Source organism: Macaca mulatta, chromosome 15, assembly GCF_049350105.2.
Source record: "Macaca mulatta isolate MMU2019108-1 chromosome 15, T2T-MMU8v2.0, whole genome shotgun sequence".
Classification (NCBI taxonomy): domain Eukaryota; kingdom Metazoa; phylum Chordata; class Mammalia; order Primates; family Cercopithecidae; genus Macaca; species Macaca mulatta.
In genome coordinates this window covers 64,734,114-64,760,343 of record NC_133420.1, presented here as the reverse complement: position 1 = coordinate 64,760,343, position 26,230 = coordinate 64,734,114, and the positions used below count along the sequence as shown (strand labels likewise).

Below are 26,230 nucleotides of genomic sequence, written 5' to 3'. Positions count from 1 at the left end.
ACATGCTCTGTGGAAGGCAGTAAGAACCATCTCTACTTTTCTCCCTCCTGATCTCAGTGAAGTACAGATTCCTTTACTCCGCTTGCTCAGCCCATTCTCTTTGGTTGTCTTTCGTTTTCTCCTCACTCAGAGGTTTTCTTTGCCTTGTTCCTTCCTAGGGAAGCTCTAACCTCCAGGCAGCCACTTTTACTTGCTTGTGAGCCTTTTATACAGCCTCCATTCCCATACCAAGAATCAGATTGGACCAGCTACTCAGGAGGCTGAGGCAGGAGAATCACTTGAGCCCAGGAGTTTGAGGCCAGCCTGGGTAACACAGTGAGACCCTAGAACCACCCCTGATCTGAAAACATAAATTTTAAGAAGAGAAAATCAGTAAATGTACTTTACATTTAACACGCTGCATGAGGAAACTCCTATTAGGAGTATTGCCTTTCAGGCTCTCCACAGCTCTGAATCTTTATCAAGAGTGCTGGGAAATTGAGGTTCCCCAGCTGCCTTCCCCTTCCTTATTTCTCTATCAGTTCCTGCTGCGGAGCAGCCCCTCCTCCTCTTGCTCCCACCACTTTGCCCTTATAACTAATCCCGCTGAATTCTAAGCAGGTGCTCTGCAGAAAATGGGTGTGTCTTGCAAACATTCCAAGCTGCCCACATATGTCTTACTGCCTGAGAAACACATCTAGACAGGCTTCTCTTACCCAAGACAGATTCTACTTGTTGCTCTTTTCGTTTCTTCCAGTTCATGAAGTCAGACGGCCCTCTTCCACCTTCTTGTCCCGCTGTTATTTACCATCACCTGCTCCTCTCCCGAGTTTTTTTCCAAGCCTTCCCTAGATACCACAAATTCCCTGACAGCCACATAATTCTTGGGACAATATCTTTTTGGCCTCTTTTCATCATTTTTAGGGAGGCAGAAACCCCCAGTCCCACCCATCAGTCAAAGAAGTAATCATTAGGTATAATTTGTGGGATCTTTGCAACTTGATTTCCTTTTAACTCTCTCTTTTTCCTAGGACTTCTTCCAGCACTGGAGAGGCCAGGTTTTTCTCCACAGGCATTTGTTTTTACCTGGCACCAATCACTACCACTTGTTTCTCTAAAAATTTGAGCTGATTTTGTTAAGTTCTCAAACACCCCAGGTGCACATCTTAGATATTTCAGCACACACACTTTTAATCAAAGTGTCTTTTGTATACAGTTTTGATCCTCTCCATTAAGTATTAAGAGTTTTAGACTCGCTTTTAAAGCTGAATTCTGTTGTGTCCTCACAGTTTACTGTCAATGTCAAAGCCATGTCAATTCAAAATGACTTGGTGGTCTTGTTTGGATTTTGATGGTTTACTGTGAATAGTTCTACTTTGCATTTCTGCCCTTACAGGCATAAAATGGTCTACAAGATTGAACCATCTCCGGTAAAAGGAATAGCAGTGCTCCAAGAGCCTGTGGTCAGGACGGGAAAGTGTTCATGTTTGTTTTGCTAGTAGATGTCAGCTTCAGTCTTCATAGAAATTGCTTTAAGGATAAACTCCCAAAACCATTGCAATGACATAATTGACCATGGAGATAGCTTCATAGCTATTCTTGGTATCCTTATAAAGAATAATGGTATCCTTACAGTTAATAATGGGTTATAGTGGATCTACAGTATGTTGGGAGGTGTCTGTGGTTAATTTGCTGATTCATTGTTAATGAGTAAGTTCACTTATAGAGTAACTTCCTAACTGACTGGTCTTTGTTCAATAACTTTTATTAAAACATCTGAAAAAGCCAAAAACAAATGCATACCAGTGGTTTTCCTCTAATGAATCGTTCTTGAAAATGTGAATTTAGTATGTATTTTCCCAGATCTCCAAATAAGTGTTTCTCAACTATTTTTTTCCAGTGTATGCCTTCCTTCTGATAAACATGAAAGTCTCTTGATTGTTCCCTAAAACTTCTGATATAACTTTTGGGAGGAGGCTGCCTCCAACTATTTGGAGAGTTAGTACCTGCTGTATAGCCCTAAGAACCAAGAAGATACTGTCAAACTCACTGTTTTGTAGTCTATGTCACACACACACACACACACAAAGCAGAGATGGTTTTTAGTGTTTGCTTTCCAAATATAAATATATAATTGATAAGCTCTTGAAACTCACTTATTTCTCCCCTCCTCCTGGTGTTTCTGATATATACCTCCCACCTGCTGCAGGATCCAGCCAATTCACCATTTGAGAATCATTGCTCTGGTTGTTATGTTTAAAAAATTAAATCAAGCTGGGGGCTCTGGCTGGAACCTATAATCCTAGCTACTTGGGAGGCTGAGGCAGGGAATCACTTGAGCCCCAGAGTTATCAACAAATCTGGGCAACATAGCAAGACCCTGTCTCTTTAAACACTTTTCAAAAATTAGCATGACCTGTAGTCCCAGCTATGTGAGAGGATTGCTTGAAATTTTTCAAAAATTAGCACGACCTGTAGTCCCAGCTATGTGAGAGGATTGCTTGAAATTTTTCAAAAATTAGCATGACCTGTAGTCCCAGCTATGTGAGAGGATTGCTTGAGTGCAGGAGTTCGAGACTAGCCTGTGTAATATGGCGAGACCCCCTCGCTGCTGTCTCAAAATAAATAATTAAATCATTTTTTCTCTTTTTTAATAGCATGAATATATCACAAGTTACTCAGTAATTTCCCTATTGAGGTTGTCTCCACCTTTTTTCTTTTTTAAGAGACAGGGTCTCACTGTGTTGCCCAGGTTTCAGTGCAGTGGCTATTCACAGGCACAGTCATGGCACATGACAGACCCAAACTCCTGGTCTCAAGCAATCCTCCTGCTTCAGCCTCCCGAGTAGCTGGGATTATAGCAGCAAGCCACCATGCCCGATTTGTTTCCATCTTTTTAATCATTGTAAAAAGAATGCCCCAATCAATCAATCTTTTTTTTAATGTGATGAGATCTTGCTATGTTGCCCAGGCTGGTTTTGAATTCGTGGGCCCTGCAAGCAGTTCTCCCACCTCAGCTGCCCACGTAGCTGGGATTACAGGCATGTGCCACTATGCCTGGCTAATTTTGTTTTTTACATATGCCCACAGATGAAAGAGCATCAGCCTCTTGGATACAATAGGTTTTCTTTAGTCAGAGGTGTATTAGTAGCTGTCCATCTCTGGTGGATCTTCCAACCACACAGACTCTTAAGAGAAGCTTGAATACACTGTTCATCTTGCACCACATCAGTTAAGGGCAGCACTTTCCTTATATCCTTGTCTTTTAGAGGCGTGTTCTTCAAATTGCAGATTTAAATCCATTAGTAGGTCATGAAATCATTTCAGAGAGTCACTATCAGGGTTGTTCTAATGAAATAGGATAGAAAATATCAGGGAGCATCACATGTAGTAAAAATATGATTGTTTCACAAAAAAATTTTTTTTTTTTTTTTGAGACGGAGTCTCGCTCTGTCGCCCAGGCTGGAGTGCAGTGGCCGGATCTCAGCTCACTGCAAGCTCCACCTCCCGGGTTTACACCATTCTCCTGCCTCAGCCTCCTGAGTAGCTGGGACTACAGGTGCCCGCCACCTGGCCCAGCTAGTTTTTTTGTATTTTTTAGTAGAGACGGGGTTTCACCAAGTTAGCCAGGATGATCTCGATCTCCTGACCTCGTAATCCGCCCGTCTCGGCCTCCCAAAGCGCTGGGATTACAGGCTTGAGCCACCGCGCCCGGCCTCCACAAAATTTTGACTTCAGTTGCAGATCTATAAACACATGTGTCTACAGGGTTATCACATAAAATATATTTCTTATTCTGAGCCACAGTTGAAAGTTTTGAGAAACATACCTTGGGGTTTCTGAGGAAAACATAGTGGTCTGCAAATGTAAATGCTCATAATAAAAATATGCTCAAATAAAAATATGAAGAATTATCTGTCAGTTTTGTATTTTCTCTCTTGGGGTGCCTCTCTCACTGTGAGTTGGGGAGTTGCATCCCACCCAGCCATCGAACATGCTATTGCCCATGAGGCATTTGAGCAGCATCTGGGGACTACAAGGCCCAGCCCTGTCACTTCAAGAACCCCCTGGGTCCAAAGCCTCAGCAAAAAATTTAACATATACATACTCTTCTCTCCATCCCCACCCCACCCTGGCTAGATTCCCTCGTTAGGTCATATGAACTTTTAAAAGAAGATGAAAAACAACATGAGCATTCTAAATGCTTTAGACTATATGTTCCAAATGCACTCATCAACAGACAGAGAACTAAAGCCCAAAGCAACTAACAGGTTCTGAATCACAGAACAGGGGACCCAAAACAAAAGCAAGTCGCCAAGTTGCCAACCCTAAGATTTTCTTTATTATCTAATTAAGGTACCATGTGGGAAAACTGGAAAATACAGATTACAAAAAGATTAAAAGTACATACAGTACAAAATTTAGATCATAGCATGAGCATTTTTGTAACTTGCTATTTTTGTGAATATGTTTGCATATTTTGAGTATCTTTCCCACCAATAAATATACCTCTATGTCAGTGTTTTCCATGTTGTTTAGTCTTTCATGGTAGGTACATAATTCATTTCCCTATTGTTTAATATTTGTTTCTAGCTGATGGAAAAAATGATTTCTGAATCACAATTTTTTATGGATTTATTTGGGGATTAAGATATTTTCCTTTTAATTACAATTTATTATTAGTTGTCCACTGAGGCATGAATACCCTAAATGATTTCCTGAATTTGCTCAATAAATCTTTCTTCAATAAATCTCCTGTGCCACTGCCCTTTAAGGCAGTATGAAGTATTTAAAGTCAATGTTCCTTAGTCACATACTTCAGTTTTACAAACAAATTTATAAATGGAGTCGGGGAGGTGGTTCTTTCCTCTTCTATCAATCAGTTTATAAATTCAAGAATATGAATTTCCTTGGTAGCAGTAGTGGCAAGGCAAGCACCTGAGCAGGGTAGGAGTTCACATCACTGTGGCACATACAAGCAGTGTTTCTGAAAAGAAGATGGGGCTGTCATCAGATAGTACATGTATTAAGATTTCATTTTTTAAAGCAAAAAGAATTCTCCACAATTAATTAGCTAATTGAAAAATGTTTATTAAGAATCTATTCTGTTAGATGCTTAATAGACACATTGCTAGGCAATGGAGATAAGGACTGTGTGGGATAAAACAGTCTAATGGGGAAACTGACATTGATAAGTAATCATCCTATTGAATATGTAATGACAAAGGTAAGTGCCCAGAGCAGAAGGGCATGATGCTGTGAGCACTCCGACCTGGACTGGAGTCAGCAGTGACTTCCCCGAGGAAGTGAGACTTGAGCTAAGCTCTGATAGACGAATAGGCACTAGTCAGGTGGGGAGGAATGTTCAAACTTCCTCCAAACAGAGGGAGTATAGCAAATAAAGACTGAAATAAGGCCATTATGATTGGGACACAGAGTAAAGAAAGAAGGCCAGACCTGCAGGGCCTCACAGGCCACAGTAAAGAGACTGATTTTGGGGACTTCTCCTGAAAGCTGTAGGAAGCACTGAAAGTTTTAATCAGGGGGTAACATGACACCTGAATGTCCCAGGGACATCTTTAATTCAACATGTACAAAATCTAATTTAATTATCCATCTTATTTCCAATTTCTGTAAGTGGCACTACCATTCTTCTAGTTAGTCCATTTAAAACTGCCCTCTTTTTCTGGGCGTGGTGGCTCACGCCTGTAATCCCAGCACTTTGGGAGGCTGAGGCAGGCGGATCATGACGTCAGGAGATCGAGACCATCCCGGCTAACACAGTGAAACCCCATCTCTACTAAAAATACAAAAAATTAGCCAGGCGTGGTGGTACGCGCCTGTAGTGCCAGCTACTCAGGAGGCTAAGGCAGGGGAGGCGGAGGTTGCAGAGAGCCAAGATCGTGCCACTGCACTCCAGCCTGGGCAACAGAGCAAGACTCTGTCTCAAACAAACAAAACAAAAACAAAACAAAAAGACTGCCCTCTTTCCCTTTGTCCTTCATCCAATCAATTATCAATTTATTCCTAGATTTCCCTAATTCTATTTCCATGGTAACAGATACACTCTGTCAGTATTATTCCTGCTGTCATCATTTCCGTTTAAACCCTCTACCTCTTGCCTGGACTATGATATTAATAGTAACCTTCGAATTGGCCCTACCTCTCCTCCTACCTGCTGTCACCTTTTTCCCCAAACAAACTGAGCATAACCGCCTATGCATCCTTCAGGGTCCACTTTGTCCACCAGCAGTGTGGTGGGTCTCGCCATCCTTTAGGTACTGTCAGCACTTTGACTTCTTTGGTTTCTAATATTAAGTAGCTTGAGTGGTGAGACTGTTCTCCTGTCTTCTGTTTCCTATGGTGAGCAGTTAGTGCCTTGCACATAATACTGTTCAATAAGCCTTGATTAGAATGGATTGAGAGCAAGGCTAAAATGGACTCTGCTCCACTTTACTTAGAAAAAGCATTCCCCAGCTGACTTCCACAAAGTCTCCTCAGGCTAGGAAATAGCAGACCAGCTTTGCAATGTGCCCTGTCATGCCCTCACTGTCCAATGCTGTGCTCTGGTACTGCAGAGAAGAGCAGGGATGATGTTACTTTTTAACCTGTAAAGGATATAGACCTTTCTTGAACAGTTCAGAAGAATTAAAACAGAAAATATGGGAGTGACATTAGTGCAGCCTTACCTTAGAAGTGTGAGAGGTACCTTAGAGCTTTGTAATAGGCCAGTGTCTGTAATAGATAAACAGACCCACAGAGAGGCACAGCTACTAATGAGAGGGGGCAAAGGAGTGTTTGTGTGACCTTGACCACATGGATATGGGTGGCAGAGTTCCCTTACTGACTAATTCAGGAATCCTCTAAAACTAGGAGTTTATTGACTTAAAAAGTAGGCATTTGTTGAGGATTAGCCCCAGATGGATTGTTCATGGTACTTACTGAAGGAGCTTTTCTTGTGTCAAAAGGCCTGAACTGTGTTGCTGCCAGCTTGCTTTAAGCCTTGAGTCTTCTTGCAGGGTAGAGGAGAAATTTGGATTCTGAAGTCTCCAACCATTTAGAAGTAGCAGAGGTGTAGGACCCCTGGACTAAATTGGTTTTAGGACAGGAAGGGAGACAGATATCATTTCAGGCACATAGAGTGCTTTCCAGTCTACAAAGCACTGTTAAGCCCATTTTCTTACATTATCCTTGTAACATCTCTGTGAAGTGGGCTGGGGAGATAGCCCTCATTCCATAGATGGGAAAACCAAAGTTGCAAGGCCTGTCAGAAATTGAACCAAAGTCATCCAGGCAAGTGGTAGGCCTGTGATCCCAGCTACTCAGAAGGCTGAACCAAGGGAATCACTAAAGCCCAGGAGTCCAAGAACAGCCTGGGCAACATAGTAAGACCTCATCTCTAATAAATAAGTTAATTAAATAAATACATAAATACATAAAATTTAGGAAAGAAGTAGAACCAACATCTTCTGATCCTTAACATGTGCTGTCTCCACCCCCACCATGTTCTAGAAGAGGGAGAAACTGTTTAATAGCACTTGCCACTTAGGTTGAAACTGATTGGCCTGACATCCTCAGCCATTGGCTGAACTTATGCCCCTCTGCTTTTTGTCCACAGAGCCATGGGGGTGTTGATGTCCAAGCGGCAGACAGTGGAGCAGGTGCAGAAGGTGAGTCTGGCTGTGTCTGCCTTCAAGGATGGGCTGCGGGACAGGCCTTCCATCCGACGCACAGGCGAGCTGCCAGGGTCCCGCCGTGGCACTGTAGAGGGCTCCGTCCAGGAGGTGCAGGAGGACAGAGAAGCAGAAGCAGGAACCTCGGCGGTCCAGGAAGAGAGAAGTGCGGGCCGTGCAGCCTGGGAGCGGCTCCGAGATGGGCGCGGCGTGGAGCCTGAGGAGTTTGACAGGACCAGCCGATTCACGCCCCCTGCCTTCATCCGCCCCACCCGGAAGCTGGATGATGACAAACCTCCAGAAATCTGCCTGGAGCCCAGAGAGCCTGTGAGTATCCAGTTAGGACAGGATCCTCAAGTCTTAGCGTATCAGGGAGCCTGTGAGTATCCAGTTAGGACAGGATCCTCAAGCCTTAGCGCATCAGGGAGCAGGACAGGAAGGATGGATGTGGATAAGGTGATCCTCAAAGCCAGAAAAATGGAACTGAGTCCAAAACAATCTTTGAATATCTTCTACAAGAATAAAATGTTTGTTATATCCTGGATTCATCTTTGTTAAAGGCTTGAGGCAGTGGATGATAAAGAATGATGCTCTGGCAGGTATTCTGTCGACTCTCCCCCTCTTCCCCGCTGCTATGGGTTTTCAACCATGGATAGCACTACACTCTGTAGGAGGCATTAGGAAATTTGGGAGGGAGGAGTTTGGGGAGGTCACAACACCAGGTGGCTACTGGTGTTTGGTACCAAGAAAAGCAGGGATGATAAATGCCCTGCAAAGCCTGGAACAATCTCTCACAACAGATTGTTCTTTCTAAAAGTGCCAGTAGCTCCCTGTTCATAAACATGGTCACAAAGACGTGAGCAACTGGAAGGACCTCCTGGTTCTTGTCCTCCAGAAAGAAAACCTCAACAATGGCTTCAGTTGGAGCTGTTCCTCTAGGCTAATCTGGGAAGGCTCAGCCCCATGCAGGTAGCTCTGTGCTTCGTGGCCTTGGAATCTTGCTGCCTATGCTTTCACATCCCTGTTTCCTCCTGCCATCTTTCTGCAGGTTGTCAACGATGAGATGTGTGATGTTTGCGAGGTCTGGACAGCTGAGAGCCTCTTCCCGTGCAGGGTCTGCACCAGGGTATTCCATGATGGCTGCCTGCGCCGCATGGGTTACATCCAAGGAGACAGTGCAGCGGAGGTGATGGAGATGGCCCACACAGAAACAGGCTGGAGCTGCCACTACTGTGTAAGTCTGGACTGCAGGGACAGCAGAGGACTTGGCACTTTTCCTGGAGGCCCAGTCTTAGAACATTTGATTTTAGGCAGTGACCTAAAGAATTTTCCAATGGGCTGGGCATGGTGGCTCACGCCTGTAATCCCAGCACTTTGGGAGGCCGAGACGGGAGGATCACGTGGTCAAGAGATTGAGACCATCCTGGCCAACATGGTGAAACCCCGTCTCTACTAAAAATACAAAAATTAGCTGGGCCTGGTAGCACGTGCCTGTAGTCCCAGCTACTTGAGAGGCTGAGGCAGGAGAATCACTTATACCTGGGAGGCAGAGGTTGCAGTGAGCTGAAATCGTGCCACTGCACTCCAGTCTGGTGACAGAGCAAGACTCCATCTCAAAAAAAAAAAAAGAATTTTCCAATGGTACATACAAGAGACCTAGAGCTAGGATGGGGTTTCTCAACCTCAGTACATTTTGGGCTGGTTAGTTATTTGTTTGGGGGGCCAAGTGCATTGTAGGATATTTAGCAGCACCCCTGGCCTCAATCCCCTAGATGCCAGTAGCATACATCTCAATGTGAAGGTAGCAAAATCACCCCCGGTAGAGAACCTCTGAGCTAGGAGATTGACTGGGGCCTAATTACTCAAAAGTAATTCTGCTTGGAGCAGTTCTTTCTCTAATAGTCTATAGTTGTCATTCACTGTATCCATCTGAAAACTAACCTGAGATCCTAACTAGCTTGCTTCCAGTAGGGGTAGATCCTATTACAGGAAAACTTCCTAGGCCTCAGATCCTCACTCAGCCTGCCACCTGACTCATAAGCATTGGCGTTTCCTCTTTGAAATGGTTATTACGTGAATTAAATGACAAAGCTCTATTGATTCAGAACTTCGCAGATTATATATATATGCCTTCTAACTTTTAATGAAGGACGGAGTCTAAGGTTTCCATTGAAAGCCAGATTTATAGCCATTTCTCACTACACCTGAATAGAGTTCAAGTCTTGCCTTATGCATCTGTTGTCTTGCAGATATCGTCATTGTTTATTGATTTCAGAGTGAGGAGCGCCTGCTGATCCCCCTCTTCTTCCTGCTGCTTAGACGAAAGCAGAGATGTGCCACTTTCTAACAAATAACTCTTCCTCTGTGGCTTGTTATGGAACAGTTATTTTCAGCTGCTTAAACACCTGTCCCCCTGGAGTACACTGCAGCAGACCCTGCTGTACCAGCGACCTTCTCCAGTGCCTGTCGCCCCTTCCAGATGCCAGCCTTTCATCTCAGCCACCCTGCTTTGCGATGTACTGCTGCCATAGGACTGGGGTGAAGGGGTCACCTCCCTAACCCCCAGGAACACATGCTGCCTCCCCAGCTTCCTGACACAGTCCTACCATCATTGCCACCATGCTCTACTGGGCTTTTTACAAAGCCTCCTTCCAAGTACCTCTCCTTTCTTTCCTTCCCTTCACAGCCAACGAAGCTGCTGCTTTTTTTTCTTTTTTTTCTTTTTATGAGACAGGGTCTCACGGTGTCACCTGGCTGAAGTGCAGTGGTGCGATCATAACACTGCAGCCTTGAACGCCTAGACCTAAGCAATCCTCCTGCCTCAGCTTCCTCAGTAGCTGGGACTACAGGCACAAGCCATTGCACCTGGTCCCACAGCCAAACTTCTTAAGAGAATTTCATCATCTCCTATGGTTCTTCAACCACCTATAATCTAATCTGACATCTGCATCCATCATTCTGCAGAATTGTCCCTTCCTAAGGTCACCAGTCACCTCCTAATTGTCAAGTCCACTAACCTTTCCTAAGGCATCTTCTTACTTGATCTCTCTGAAGTATTTATTACTTCTTTATTCCTCTCTCTCTCCTTTAGGATTTAGTATTTTTATGAGAATTATTGCATAAGATATGGAAATAAGAGAAAATAGAAAGTCAATAAAATCCCACCTCAGTCATGTAACCACCGTTAACATTACCTCCCACATTCTGCAGCTGTCTTTGCTTGGTATCCAGTACCCTCTTCTCTACTGATTCTCTTCCAGCCTTAGTCTCTGACCATTCTTTCTCGATGCCCTTTGTTAGTTTCTTGTCTCAGTCCTGTGTTTCTCAGGGTTCTGTTGTTTAATACTCTTCTTTGCTCACTGCGCCCTCTTTGGGTGACTTCATCTACAGCCACCATCTAAACACTAATGACTCCTATATTTGTGTGTCCAGACCTAAATTTCCCGTCTCTTGCACTTACTCACCTTGATATCTCACAAGTACTTCACACTCATCATGCCCCAAAATGAACTCATCTTTGCCCCCAAACCTGCTCTTCCTCCACTCCTTATCTCTGTGAACAGTCATACCATGCCCCAGTTACTAATCCCAGTTTATTCTCCCTCACGCCTCACATCCAGTGAGTCATCAGGTCCTGTTGATGCCGCCTATAATATCTCTGAAATCTCTCTTCCCTTCTTCATTCTCATGTCTCAGTTTAGCTGCTCATCATTTCTTGCCTGGACTGTTGCAGCAGCCCTCAACTGCTCTCCACACCTGCAGACTCTGCCCCTCTAATCCATCTTCCACACAGCAGCCAGAGATCTGACCACAGCACTCCCCACTTGAAAACCCTTTGGTGGCTCCCTTTTGCCCTCAGAATAAAGGCCTAATTTGAGGGGCTCGATAAAGGGTACTGGAGGTGCTTCATAGTAGGCCCCCTCCTTCCCTCACACACATACACACGCACACACACGTACTCCAAGCCCCAGCCACACTGAACACATCTCACAGTGTTACACACCACTGTGGCACCCAGTATATACTAGGTGCTCAGTAGGTGTTTGTTGAAAGTATGGTTTGAAAGAAAAATACAACTATTATATATTAGTTTTTAAAAAGTGTTATGGAAGAAAGAGAATGGTTTGAGTTTTTTATGAGATCCACATATGAATACTCATGAAATATCTGCTCTTGTACTTTGCTGGTATTTCAGAGGAAGAAAGTAACCTTATACTAGAAAGGATCTTTGATAGTTTAAAGACTGTATGGTTAAGTCAACAAAATAAGATATCAGTGCTCCTTTGGAATTAAAATTTCTGTGGCACCACAAAAAAACGCATTTGGCTTTAGGAGCCTTGTAATGATGGCATCTTTTAAAACCATTCTGGAGTTATTTAAAGTGATACAACCCACTTTGTATCCAAGTGGGCCAGCACCACTTGGAGCAGAGCTAGGATTAAACTTTTTTTTAACTAAAATACATTTTTAGCACAGCCTAACACAGAAGCCAAGTAGATAAAAGGGATGGAGATGGAGCCACTCTGGTTGATGGAGACAGGGATTCACAACCTGCCTACTCACTAGCCCCCTTATTCCATGCAGCAGCTTCCTAAGGCACTTCCAAGAAATCCCTAGGTTAGCTCAGAGGAGACAACCACTGTTTTAGTAAAGAGGCTCAGTGCTGGAGTCAGGATATCTGAGTTCTCGGGAAGATTCTGCCCCAGAGTAAAGACAACTCTGGCCAAGTGCCTTCCCCTCTCTGGGGCCTCACTCTCATTGATTGTGACTAGGAGGCTGGGATTAGACGATCCTGGAATTGCTTTCCAGCTGAAATTCTATTTCTAGCCTCCTTGACCCTGGCCTTTCTTACTGGCCTGTATGGCCACCGACTCAGCTCTTCCTTATTTTCAGGACAACATCAACTTGCTGCTGACTGAGGAGGAAATGTACAGCCTCACGGAGACCTTTCAGAGGTGTAAAGTCATCCCTGGTAAGGTTGGGTGGTGCTACTTGGATGGAGAGGGGCCGGGCAGATTTCTCCTTCATGCTTTCTAGGATGAACCACGAAAGGAGTGTTCCATATTTAGTGGGTAGAGGGTAAATGGGTCCTTGTTCCTGAGTTGTTAGCCAGCAGAGTCACCCATCCCCTGTCGCAGCCTGGGTAACCCTGGCCATAGGAGGCAGAGACTCAGCAAGAGCTGTGGGTGTGGGGGCCCCAAGGGTGCCCTGGAGGTGATGGAAGTGCCCTAAGGCTGAAGAAGGATGGGCATGGCCAGCACGGGGTGCCTCCCACAGATTGCTCCCTGACACTGGAGGACTTTCTGCGCTACCGTCACCAAGCAGCCAAGCGGGGGGACCGTGACAGGGCCCTGAGTGAGGAGCAAGAAGAGCAGGCGGCCCGCCAGTTTGCTGCCCTGGATCCTGAACATCGAGGCCACATAGAGTGGCCTGACTTCTTGTCCCATGAGTCCCTCCTGCTTCTGCAGCAGTTGCGTCCCCAGGTGAAGGCCAGCTGGGGCAAATGTTTCTGGGATACTGGGTGACAAGGGCCTGGGAGGCATGCTGGGCAGGTTGGGGGAGCACTGGGTCCTGCCCGAGCAGGGACCAGAATCAGGAATGGGCTCAGGTTCCATCCAGTGATGGATGATCTGCTGCCCAGGCTGAGGAAACTGTGTGAGAAAGACTGACCTGCCCTGGGCTGCACTGGAAGTGTTGGTGCCTCCAGAAAGGCTCTGGGCAGTTTCTAAGGGAGGTTGCAAAGGTGGTAATGGAGGTAGGATTCTCTATAACCTGGCAGTTTACAAGATATCTCCACCTCTAAGATCTTGTCTTTTCTTCCCCAGAACTCTCTGTTGAGGCTTCTGACAGTGAAGGAGCGGGAACGAGCCCGAGCCGCCTTCCTGGCACGGGGCAGTGGGAGCACCATCAGTGAGGCAGAGTGCCGCCGGGCCCAGCACTCTTGGTTTTACAAACAGTTCCCAGAGGCTCCTTCCTGCAGTGTCAGGTCTGCTCCTTACCAGTCCCAGTCCCCACTCAGCCTCTTCTCCTCCCTTTTCCATGCCAGTGGCCCTTCCATACCTCCCTGCTCCCCCTGCCAACAGCTGAGAGAGGAGCCTCCTGTGCATTAGGTAGAGGACGGTGATGCCTACGGGCCAGGACATAGGGCAGCCTCTACCTTCAACTCGGTGTTGCCACACGTCAGAAGAGCCTGGATGAGTGTGTCCAGAGCCTTGGGCTTACCAGAGTTTGGGAGGGGCAGGCATTTCACTATCTCACTCCTAACCATGTGTCCTCTGCCCAGCAGTATCAGCCATGTGGGTCCCATTGCAGATAGCAGCCCAGCCAGCAGCAGCAGCAAGAGTCAGGACAAGACCCTGCTGCCCACAGAGCAGGAGTCCAGGTGAGTAGGACCTCCTCACCTGGCCATTTGTACCCTCTGAATCCCCACAAAACACACAAGTAAGAGAGGGTATTACCCACTCCCACTCCAAAACAGCAAGCGCCCACGCAAGAAACCGGGCTCCAAGAGGGCACATTTGACCCAAGTCTATAGGACCAGCCAGCTGGTCTGTTGGCTTGGTAGCACAGCCAGCCATAACCAGGTCAGGCATGAGCCAAGCTTCCCTGAGTTTTGTGTAGCCCAAGCCATGCTGCCCCAGGATCAGGGCTCACGCGTCTTCAAACCAGCCTCATGACCCTGTTCTTTGCTTTCACTCCAGATTTGTGGACTGGCCTACCTTCCTGCAAGAGAATGTCCTCTACATCCTGGCTGCTCGCCCCAACAGCGCAGCCATTCACCTGAAACCCCCAGGATAGCATGGAGCAAAGAAGCTCAGTTTGAGGACAGTGACGTCCTCTCCCCTCTCTCCTTTCTCCCTTCCCCCACCAACCTCTGGCACTGAGACTCATGGGGTTGGGACACTGCCAGCGTCTTAATTTGTCACTAAGCTTTATGGCACTGAAATCACCATTCCCCTCACAACAGAGGCAGTGAATGCATTGCCACAAGGAGAAGCCTTGGGAGCTATGGCAGCATCCTCTCCTGGACCATCCCTGCCCCACATCATAGATGGGACCTGCCACCACACTTACACACACGCACACATGCTGCCCAGCTGTCCATGCCATCAGAAGCCTGGTTCTTTTTGGTTGAGAAAGGACCAAAGTCCCTTTGTGAAGCCCCTGATATAGAGGAGGAGGTCTCTACTCACCCCTTCTATAGGCCAGTTCTAATTTCCAATAGACAAATCTCCGGCCAAATGATTCTTAATAAGGGGCATGTCAGACTCGCATGCCTGCCTAGAGATCCTAGAGATCTTAACGGGCCCCACTTTCCCCACTGAAAATCCCTTCTGCGGTGAGCTGCTGTTACTAGTAGGTGTGTATTATGTACCTCGGCTGTACTGAGTTGGGAAAAGAGTTAAACATCACCACTGAAGTTCAGCCCTTTATTTATTTAAATTCCAATTCCTGGTGACAGAGAAGGCAACTAGCCTGGAGAATCCTGACTGGAAGAGGGGGAGGCAGCCCCTCCCAGGGACTCAGGATTCTAGGAACCTCTCAGTCAGGTTACCTGAGTCCAAAAGTCTTTAGCAGGGGTCGGGCGCGGTGGCTCAAGCCTGTAATCCCAGCACTTTGGGAGGCCGAGACGGGCGGATCACGAGGTCAGGAGATCGAGACCATCCTGGCGAACACGGTGAAACCCCGTCTCTACTAAAAAATACAAAAAACTAGCCGGGCGAGGTGGCGGGCGCCTGTGGTCCCAGCTATTCGGGAGGCTGAGGCAGGAGAATGGCGTGAACCCGGGAGGCGGAGCTTGCAGTGAGCTGAGATCGCGCCACTGCACTCCAGCCCGGGCGACAGAGCAAGACTCCGTCTCAAAAAAAAAAAAAAAAAAAAAAAAGTCTTTAGCAGGATAGTCAAAAATCAAGGTGAGCCTTCTTGGCCCCTGTTTTTCAGATGGTAGCTCATGGCCCAGGGCCAAGGGGACCTGAATGGAGCAAACACACCGGCGGGAGCCACAGCCTCTGTGTTAGATGCTTCACCCAAGTCACCAACCACAGAGACTGACGAGAGCACGCTCTGGAGGAAGAGAGAACGGGGCTCATGCTTCCTCACTGTTCCAGCTCAACTCACTGTAGACACCTTCCACAGCCCAAGAAAGATCTGCAGAGCCCTGAGCGGGGACTCTTTCAGCCATCCTGACAAAGAGGATAAGAGGCTGGGGCTTAAGAAGAGGCTCTGCAGAGAAGGTCCTGGGAAAGCCTTACAGAAGGAGAAATTTTCCCCTTCTCCCTGTCACTGAGACACGGCTTGAGTGGCTGCTTCTCCTCACTGCTAACCACATGTCCTTTGCCACCAGGCTAGGGCCTGGGCCTGGCATGGAAGGCCTTTTGGGGCAATCAGAGGCTGCTATAAGAGCACCAAGCCTGGCCTCCAAGCCCCAGCCCCCGCTTCCTAAGTACTTATCAAATTCAAATTCTTCAGTCTGTGTGTTATGGCTCATCTTGGCCGGCCGTGGGATCCATGTTCTAGGCTTCTGTTTCCAACCTAATGACTTAGGCATAGCCAGATCTGACTACCAAGAGTTTTTCAAAAGGGAGTGGAGCACAGTTATGCAGAAGCAAACACGTCTTCATTGCTCAAGGCCCTTGTGCTAAATCAGGTGCATACAGAAGAAAGCACACACTGCTCAGTGCTGAATGTTTTGAGGAAAGCAGGGAGCTGCAGCCAGGGGCTTCATGAGAGCCCTGTGTAGTCTCCTCCTGTAGGAATCGCCTTTAGCTGGAAGCAGGGGAGCTGCTGGGGTTGTATTATTTGGATTGAAATGAAGCAGACAGGAGATAAATCTGGGCTCAGGTGTATGGCCCACAGCTTTTAGAAATACTCTTCAGCCATCCCCCAGGATTGAGCCATAGGAGGGGCCATTATTCAGTCTAGTCAAAAAAACAAAGCACAGGACTCCTGGGCCTAAGAACTGCATCTGAAGCAGCCAGGCCTGGGGTTTTGCACTGAGATTAAAGCACATTAAGCACAGGGGCTCTTACCTACTCCCCTGGCAAATCGTCTCCTGTGCCAGTGGCCTTGGGCTGCTCAATCTCACAGGGCATTTTGAGTAGAGACAAGCTCTGGGCTTTGAGAGCTGAACAGCATTTTTCTCCTGCCTCATCAGTCACAGGGACTGGAAGTCCATCTTATTCCCTGATCCTTCACAGATCAAGGTGATGCCTACCTCTTTGGAGCTGCTGTCTCTAGCTCTCTATGGGTGAGGGAGGAGAGTCAGTGGGCCAGGTCAGGCCTGCCATATTCCAGGGCCTGGCAAAGCAGCCCCGGAGTTCTTCCACAACAGGAGCAGGCCCATTTGGGATCACCCTTCTCCCTATTCGAGAAGAGCAAACTTCCTGGGTGAGGGCCTGCTACTGAGATCCCAGGGGCCACTTCCCCCAGCAAAGAATAGAGTTCCCAGCCCACAAGAGTCCCAGGAAGCAGGAAAGCACGAAGGAGCAGCCTGCCTCTTCTCCACAGGCAGTCATCTAGCTTTTTACCAAAGGGGAAGTGCCATTGCTCCCCAAGTCCAGAGTTGCAGAAGCCCTGCCCCAACCCCCTGTCCAGAATCTCCCTTTGCAGTGTTCTAATCCCCAGAGCCCCTATGCAGTATGTATAGAGATGTTAAAAACATTCAGAAACCTAGTGAAGCCCATTTCATTTTCAACCCCTCCCGTCACTGTGACTCTGAAATTCTGCCAAGTACAAATATTAGCGACTGACTCTAATAAGGTATGAGAAAATGTTTCAGTCTTCTTGGCTACCCAAAATTGAGATCAGTGTTTCTAACCAAGGAAGGCCTGGGTTACAGACAGGCTCCTCTGAAGCCCACTTGCCCTAAGTGTTTTCACCTCGCATTCCTCTTGCCCACCTTCAGATGTGAATGAAGGGGCAGCTGGATGATGTGGCAGAGCTGCAGGGACTGAGGGTCAGCTGAGCAGTGGCCCTGGCTACGAAACCAAGTCTCCTCCTTGGCTTCCTCACCTGAGCCCAGCCTTAGCCTTCCCCCAGCAGAACACTTGAGCAGCGGCCCCTAGGGTATCCCAGGGATGGAGTAGTCCCCTCACTCTAGGTACTGATCTAACCCTCAAGTGCCCCTCTTCGTTTGAGGACAGCTGCAGTAGAAACCATGAGGACATTGCCTCTTTCTGCCCTCAGCCCAAGTACCTGGGGCTAGCAGGGCAGATACTGGCCTTTCTGGCCCTGCTTCTCCCTATGGGATGTCACCCTGACATTGCTTAAGTGGCCAAGTCTTAGGGTCCCCTTATTCCTGTCACCATTATGGAAAGCACAGAATTAAACTGCCTGGGAAGTGAACCCCAGGGTTATACCCAGGACTCATAGCCCAAAGCACAACCTCAACCATTGCAGGTTTCACAGCTTCAGTCAGAGTGGTGCCAGGAAGCCCAAAAGTTGAGAGGGAAGGTCAGCAGAAGCTGCCTGGCAGGGCCTCAGGCCAGCTAGACCCACCCCAGAGCCAAGAGAAACTTCAAGCGGGACTGAGAACTGGTGGCTGGCTCTAGTGATCCTGCAACCATGTTCCCTTCAGACCAGCAGAGTGAAGGCAGATAGATGTGTGGCCCTAAAAGGCAGAATAGTTTTGATGCCAGAACTTCAGGACATCCTGGCAGTACCTGTCACCACAGTCCCTTTTTACCCCTCCTCTATTTATAGTGAAATAAAATTCCTATTTTCTTTTTTTTTTTTTTTTAATTTTTTTTCTTTTCCTTATTTCAAGCTCTTGTCTGAAAAATTGCTACTTTCTCCTACTACTTAGTTTGAATTTGCCCAGGATATCTCTCTGGGCCCCTGGCTGCAACCCAGACAATGGCGAGATCTCCTGGAGTGGAGAATATTCACGCATCATGCCTGTTCCTGACAGCTCAGCCCTGGAGTGGGGTGGGACTGGGCATTTTCTCTGCTGTTGCTTTTCTGCTGCCACTATTTTTGGCAACCTTGGAAAGAAAACAAACAGGTTACAGAATTTCTACTAGCACTAAGGAAAAGCTTTTTCCCTCTGGGCCACATGCCCCAGTGACCCAGAGCATGGAAAGGGAGTCAGCCCTAGTCTGGGCCCGTGACTAAGAAGCCCAATCACATTCCAGTTTCTATAGCACTGGGTAGGTACAACCCACAGTTGAGAACATTGAGTTATAAGTAGCTAGGCCTTTCCATAGCCATGGTGACACAAAGGCCCTCAAGGTTAGCCTCCTGCCATCATGGGTTGTCCTGTGATCTGTCCCCCAGCCAAACCCAAGCTTGTGAGAGGGACTCGGAACACTTGAGTAACACTGGGGAATCCAACGCGCTCTGGTCCCTCATGCCTTCATGTGCTTTTCTGCGGAAGGTAACTTGAGAGTAAGCTGAGGGGAACGTCCCCAAGACCTGTCTCCCCGTCTCTACAGCTGCATGCTCCTCTGCGTGGCCCAGGCTTCACAGCACTCCAGAAGAAGCTGATGCCCTGAGGCTGGGCACAGTGGAAATCATAATAAAGCGATTGTAATGCTCTATTGGCTTCCCGTTTCTTGTTGTTTGGGGAAGCTGCCATTTCTGTGTGGTTTCCCATTGTTGACCAATCCCCGGGTCTGAGTATAAGACGGGCAGCTGCGGCTGCCAGGAAGGACGCAACATGCTGTGACTCTTTCTAGAGTTCTCCTGGCCCTGAGCTTCCCAAAAATCAAGAGATGGGTAGAGGTAGGGGCACCACACATACAGATACAGAGATACTGATATTTCTGTATCCAGCACAGATACGGAGCGGAAACAGGAGCACTGAAGTGGGGAGCCAGAGCTTTCAAAGAAATTGAGGATGAGGTCATAAGGTCTCCGAAGCTGTCTGCTATGTGTTGTCTCTGCCCTGTGCCATGCCCCAGGGCTAGTTTTAGACACTTCCAAGTTCCTCCTGAGCTAAAAGTAAGGAAACTCGTTGGCTATTTTCTCCTGGTCTGAGTGTTTCCTCCCCATTTTGACAAATTGCTTTAATGTAATATGATAGGGTTGGGAAAGTTAAGATTGGAGATGCCATTTGGAGGACTATGGGATCCTCATTCATCCTTTTTATCTGGTGAGAACAGAGCCAGTACCTATAGGTGAGAAAGCATTTCTAGGCTATGGATCAGAGGCCCATACTCTACCTCCAAAACCAGAGAAGATCCCAAGTACAAGTCATCTCTAACATTTTTTGAGCACTTACTATGCACTTGGCAGTGCTTTGCATAGAGTCACTAATCTTCACAATAACCCTATGAGATTTTTATTGCAGGTGAGAAAAATGAGGAACAGAGACCCCATGTTTCCCAAGGTTACACAACCACACAGGAAGTAGGGGAACCAGGCAGTTTGCCTTCAGAGGACATGTTCTTAGCCACTTTGTTGTGCTTCCTGTCAAAGCTTACCTCAAAGGAACCACTGCTGTGTAAGCCAGCATCTCCCCTCTCCACCCTGGGAATAGACACAGGTAACCAGGCCTGTATCCATGGCACTGATTTCTTACCACTGCACAATTCACCCCACCCACTCATGCGGCTCCCACACCTCTCCTCCCTGAAGTCTTCCCATGGGGTCCACCAGACTGAGAGCAGATTAATGACATCCCACCAGCCCTTTGTCCTTGTCTCCAGGCTCAGTAAAGCTAAGCATTGGTACAGAAAAAGAGGCATAAAGGCTGGGTATCTGTGGGCCCGAATGAATAAGGTTTCCCTGCCCTCAGTTCAGCAGTCCTGGCTGGAGCTTTAGACCCTCTGAGGACTGTTCCTCCCACCAACTGCCACTTGCTCCCAGGACTGGCCGGGGTCTTGATTCCACACAAACCTCCACTCATCCTGTCCTGCTCTGGTTCAAATGCATTTCCTCTTTCTCCCTGGGGAGAGTCATTCCTTAAAAGAATCAATGGCTGCTAAATTTGCTAAACATGGAGTAGTGCTCTCTCCAACCCCACCCTGTCTAAGGGTTTCTTGGAGGTTGACTTTGCTGAACCTCAGTTTCCTCAACTGTAAAATCTGTAGGACAGTCCCTGTCTTGTCAGCCTCCTGGGCTGGTTAACTGAGGAAAGAGTTTTGTAAGAGGAGAGAGCTTTACAGACTGTAAGGCACTGGGTAAGTAGAAAGGATTTCTGCTCCAGCTGAAAGCTGTGAGTGTATCATCTCCACCCTCCCACAGTCCCAGGCATAGCTGGATGGTGGGGTGGTGGGTACCGTGATTGCCTCTGTCCAAAGTGCTGAAGTCACAGCCAAGCCAGCTGAGGACCTTCAGTCCCTCCTTGTCCCACCTTTGAGTGAACATCAAGTACAGAGATTTCCAAGCCCAAAGAGTATCCTAAAATTGAGAATGTATTGCAAACAAATTTATTTTATTTCAAGTATCTTTGTTTAAAATGAATACAGCTCTCCATTCAAAATTATAACAAGTACAAATGAACAAGAGGTGATTTAGCAGCTCAGTGAGAAAAGAGCCTTAACTCGGTATAGGTGAACAGTATGAGGTGGCTGCCAAAAAATAAACTGGTGGGCCAGGTGTGGTGGCTCACGCCTGTAATCCCAGCACTTAGGGAGGCCGAAGCAGGTGGATCTCCTGAGGTCAGGAGTTCAAGACAAGCTTGGCCAACATGGTGAAACCCTGTCTTTACTAAAAATGCAAAAATTAGCCAGGTGTGGTGGTGCACACCTGTAGTTCCAGCTACTCAGGAGGCTGAGGCAGAAGAATTGCTTGAACCCAGGAGGCAAATGTTGCAGTGAGCCAAGATCACGCCATTGCACTCCAGCCTAGGCAACAGGGCAAGACTCTGTCTCAAAAGAAAAACAAAACAACAAACACACACACACACACACACACACACACACAAACTGACGTATTCTGAGCCTATGTGGAAAGAAGTTCAGAGTCAGAGGAGGGAGGCAGGTCGGCTCATTTGTACCCTGCACCAGCTCTCCTGGAAAAAGCTAATCATAACTGGGCACCACAAACTGAAACCCACTCAGGCGAACATGATCTTAGTGGGTAGAACTGAGAAAGGCAGGGGATGAACCCATGAAGGAATGGGTCCTGGAGAGAAGCAGATTTGAAGGATGCAGATGGTGACGTTTGGCAGATGGGCCAATGAGGTCAGTGTGGTCTCAAGGACAGGGCTAAGATGAAATGTGAACGCTATGGAGAGGCAGATTTCTGCTCAATAGGACCAAACATAACTGGTTACCAGGAAAGGCAGTGGAGCTGTATTAAGCATGTGACAGAAATGCTGATTTCGGGGTGGGGTGACTTCAGTCCTCTTGAGACCTGAGATGCCAATAAACACTTAAGCACATTCTGTGCATACCCGGTGCTAAGCCCAGGTGAGCCAGGAGGAGAAGATTCATGACTGTAAGAACCCACATAAACCCAAAGTTTTGGCATCAAAATCGAGAACTTTTAATTTTTTTAGTTCACAGGTGGGCTCTTGGGCGCTTGCCTCTAGAACCTGATGTTGCGCGCCCTCTGCTGGTTATCCCTAATATTGCGCTCTCATCCCAAGGCAGGAAATTACCCCCTCTGAACCCTTTTGGTGCTGGTCAGCCATAGGTTCAGAACACGCAGGGAGACACCAGCGAATATCACGGAGTTAGATCCCGGAGTGTTCAGTTAGTTCAGTATAGGATCAGAACTGAATCTGAAGATGAATTCAAGTATTTTTTTTTTTTTTGAGACGGAGTCTCGCTCTGTCACCCAGGCTTGAGTGCAGTGGCGCCATCTCAGCTCACTGCAAGCTCCACCTCCCGGGTTCACGCCATTCTCCTGCCTCAGCCTCCCGAGTAGCTGGGACTACAGGCGCCGCCACCTCCCCCGGCTAGTTTTTTTTTTTTTTGTATTTTTTTAGTAGAGACGGGGTTTCACCTAAACCCCGGATGGTCTCGATCTCCTGACCTCGTGATCCGCCCGTCTCGGCCTCCCCAAAGTGCTGGGATTACAGGCTTGCGCCACCGCGCCCGGCCAAATTCAAGTATTTTTAATCAAAATTAGGGCTCAGCCATGTCTAGGAGGAGGGTTTGGGCAGAGGCTGGATTTGGGGAACTGTTTCTACCAGGACAATAACCAGGTTGTGTCTCAGGCTGAGGTCAAAGTTGGGATTCAGCGTAGGACCAAAGTCTGGGCCTGGGTGTCAGCATGAAGCATGTATCAGGTGAGACGCTCAGAGTCTGATCACAGGAGAGAGGCCGTCTGCAGCCAAGGTGATGGGTCAATGTGGCATTCCTACGCCCAGGAAAAAGCATCAGGTAATGAGTACCCAGTCACTGGAGAACTCAAGAACAAACAGGGAGACTGCCCAGGGGAGAGGTATGAGGGACAGGGGACAGAAAGAGATAGTCACTCTTTTTTTTTTTTTTTTTTTTTTTTTTGAGAGGGAGTCTCGTCTCACTCTGTCAACCAGGCTGGAGTGCAGTGGCGCGATCTCGGATCACTGCAACCTCTGCCTCCTGGGTACAAGCGATTCTCTTGCCTCAGCCTCTTGAGTAGCTGAGATTACAGGTACGCGCCACAACACCTGGCTTTTTTTTTTTTTTTTTTTGTATTTTAGTAGAGATGGGGGGTAGTCACTAATTCGTAAGGCCCTCCTAACTTTAAGGATGGTGATGGCTAGGCCAAGGAGCCCCCTTTTCCTCAGTATTCTAGTATCCCATTATTCTAGTCTTGGTTTCCTGTAAAGCCCCCGCTTCTGCTCCCACACACACACTAGTACTACCACATACATATCATAGGTACAACTGGGGGAGAGAAGTGGTCCAAGGGCCAGTTCTGTCACTGCAGAGAGCTGGCAGTTGTGAGGGTAGTCTTCCTTCCCCACAGGATTCTCTGTTTCTACTGGCAACAGGGCCTGGCAGCCTCCCACACCCAGATCTTAGCAACCATGGGAACCCCTGGCAACCGCTACCATGGTGACAAGACAGGGAACTGAAAACAGGCTGGGGGCACTTCCTCTGCAGCCTTTGGGATGTGAGCAGGATAGGGGCTCCCTTCCCTATACAGTCTGGGAGGGAACATGTGCCTCTGTCTAAAACACCTCCTCACTGGCACCCACCCCCACCCCTGCCCACGGGTTCCGGTTCCCTCAGGGTGAGGAAATGAGGGACACCTAGGGTTATGACGTCTCCAAGGGGAGGGAGGGTGAGTGGGGGCGTTTGGCACTGGCATGATCGCAGATGCGTGCATACGCTGGCAGACATGGTGTCAATGTGTCAGCGGCCACATACCTCATCCACTCTTTGTCATGTAGACACATGCCCGCACAGTCATTTACTCACACATGTACACTGACTCAAAATCATATACCTACAACATATAACAGAATCAGGCACACCACCACACAAAAATAACTGCACAGATCCACTCACAAATCACATTACCAGTATCACACTATAAATAACTCCCAATCAGACTCACAGATTTACAGATGCACTCACACTCCCAGCATCTGTGAACATGTAGAGTAATGGTTAACTTGGTTGAGTTAACCAAGTTAACCATTGGTTGGGTATAAACTACATGCCCAGCTCAGAACTAAGTGCACTACCTGTGTTACCTTAATTAACCCTCTCAACAACCCCCTGAGGCACCAATCCCCATTTACAAAGGAGATGAGGTGCCAGTGTGGTGTGTAAGCTCACAAGGTGCATAGACTCCAGACCACACTGCCACGGTCCATGCCACACTGAGCACCACACACACTTGACACCCAGGACAATGGGACTGAAGGCAGGAACTGCGGACTAGGCAAACAGTGGAGTCCGTGCCACCAACACCTAAAGGCACAGTCCCGCACCCTCAAAGGTCCGAGCCTACACTTTAGAATTAGCAGGGGCCAGGTAAAGGCTGGTGACTAAACTCTCTGCCTCCGTGTTGGCACAGGGAAGGTTGGGGGAGGCAAAAGAGACAGAACTGGAATAGGAAGAAGGAGAGCCACCCACAGCCTGGGCCCCACAAGTCTGGAGGTGGGAGAGAGAGAGCCCCCAGATCTGAGGAGCCAGCAGCGGTGCAGGGCCCCTCACCCCACCTCACCCATCTCTGTGTCACACTAGTCCATCCCTCCTCCCTACCCTCCCCCTTCCTCACTCCTCCTCACCCCATCTCTGTGCCTCATCCTTTCGTTGCTCACCCTTCCTCATCCCCCACCCTGACTCCCCGCCCCTCCCCAGCCTTTCTTTCCTCTGCCCTCCTTACTCCCACCCTATCTTTCATCTGCCCCATGCCCCTGCCCTCCTCATCCCCCTCACCCCATCTCCCCATCCTCTCACCACTCCCTCTCCCTACCTACCCTCCCTCAACCCCATTTCCCCAAATTCCTCATGCTCCTCATTCCCCCACATTCATCACCCATCTCTGCTCCCCTCCTGGCCCCCAACCCCACTTCCTCTCCATCCTCCTCTCACCCCAAGTCTCTTTCTTCCTTCACACCTCATGCCCCTTTACCCTTGGGAGCCCCATAGTGACTCCTGGCACGAAGGCAGGTAGTGAAGAATCTGCAGAACTGACCCCAGGACCCTGGCCCCCTCCCTGCTCTGCTCTTGGCCCAGGTACTCAAGCCGCAGTTTCTAGCAAGACCTCATGGGTGTCCAAACTCTGTCTCTGGAAAATAGGAAAGAAAGAAGTAAAGGAGAGCTTCTGGCCTGACCCTTCCTTTATCGTCAGTCCCCCAGCACTCTTCCCCGACTTCACCCCCAAATTACTCCCTCCCCACCCCCGCTCCCTCGAGCACAGATGGGCCTGGGAGACAGTGACGTGGGCGCCAGGCACCGTGTCTGCTCGAGTGGCGGCTTCCGCCGGCGACCGCCTCCGCAGCCCCGCCTGCTCCCTGCATCGGGGACACTGGGGCTGAGATCTAATGACTTAATGGGGGGTGGGGGAGACTAGAGATTCTGAGGGTAAGGAAGGGGATCTTGGGGAGTGAGATGAAAGATTAAAGGGGAGATCTAGGATAGGAGATCGGAGGTGTAAAGAAAGAACCAAGAATAGGATAAAACGGATCACTGCGGGAAGGAAGACAGGAGATCATTGAGGGCCAAGAAGGAAAGGGCTAAAACACAGGCACTCCAGGGGGAAGCAGGATGAGAGACTGATTAGAAAGGGGACTGAAATGGGCACCGCGGGGTCGCTGAGGAGGGGCGCGAGGATGAGGGGCTGTACAGAGGGTGGGCGGGGGAGACTCCTGGAGGCGCCGGCCTGGGCAGAGCCATCCGTTTCCCTCAGGGAAGAGGTCCGGAGGGCTCTGAAACCCGGCATCCGTGAGGTCTGTTAGAGATTCCGTTAGGTCACGTCAGGCCACCGCGGGGTCAGGGTAAGGTAAAGCTAAATGAGGTCAGCTCGAGGTGGCTACACCGTTGGCTGAAAGGCGAGTAAGAAGCGCTGACCTTTTGGCCCCGGTCCAGGGACTACACCTCCCAGAGTGCACTGTTCTCTCCCCCTTGCCCCCAATGAAGAAAGAAAAGAATGCACGGCCGCACGGCCAACTGGTGGGTACAGTTTTCCTTTAAGGCTGCCTTTGACGTCGCAAGGGTTCCAGAAGGTTCTCCTGGGATTCGAGCAGT

The 26,230-nt window shown here is 48.3% G+C and overlaps 1 protein-coding gene and 1 long non-coding RNA gene across 31 annotated transcripts in view; one reads left to right on the top strand and one right to left on the bottom strand.

Moving 5' to 3' along the window:
- PHF24 (PHD finger protein 24) overlaps positions 1–19,187 on the top strand; it is a 293,212-nt gene extending 274,025 nt beyond the window's left edge. For 10 of the 30 annotated variants that reach the window (XM_028835086.2, XM_077965925.1, XM_077965916.1 and 7 more), the window contains 7 exons: positions 7,598–7,979; positions 8,701–8,886; positions 12,546–12,624; positions 12,930–13,135; positions 13,478–13,638; positions 13,939–14,034; positions 14,354–19,187. In XM_028835086.2, the coding sequence (XP_028690919.2) occupies positions 7,598–7,979; positions 8,701–8,886; positions 12,546–12,624; positions 12,930–13,135; positions 13,478–13,638; positions 13,939–14,034; positions 14,354–14,450 (1,207 nt within the window). In that variant the 3' untranslated portion in view covers positions 14,451–19,187. Of the gene's footprint in view, positions 1–7,597; positions 7,980–8,700; positions 8,887–12,545; positions 12,625–12,929; positions 13,136–13,477; positions 13,639–13,935; positions 14,094–14,273 lie in introns of all 30 variants that reach the window. The other 20 variants (XM_015117516.3, XM_077965920.1, XM_077965915.1 and 17 more) reach the window with 7 other exon arrangements.
- The window catches only part of LOC114672767 (uncharacterized), a 29,684-nt gene continuing 7,757 nt past the window's right edge, over positions 4,304–26,230 (bottom strand). Inside the window, exon 5 of the long non-coding RNA XR_013404756.1 lies at positions 4,304–4,983. This is a non-coding gene — a long non-coding RNA (uncharacterized LOC114672767). The remainder of the gene's footprint in view (positions 4,984–26,230) is intronic.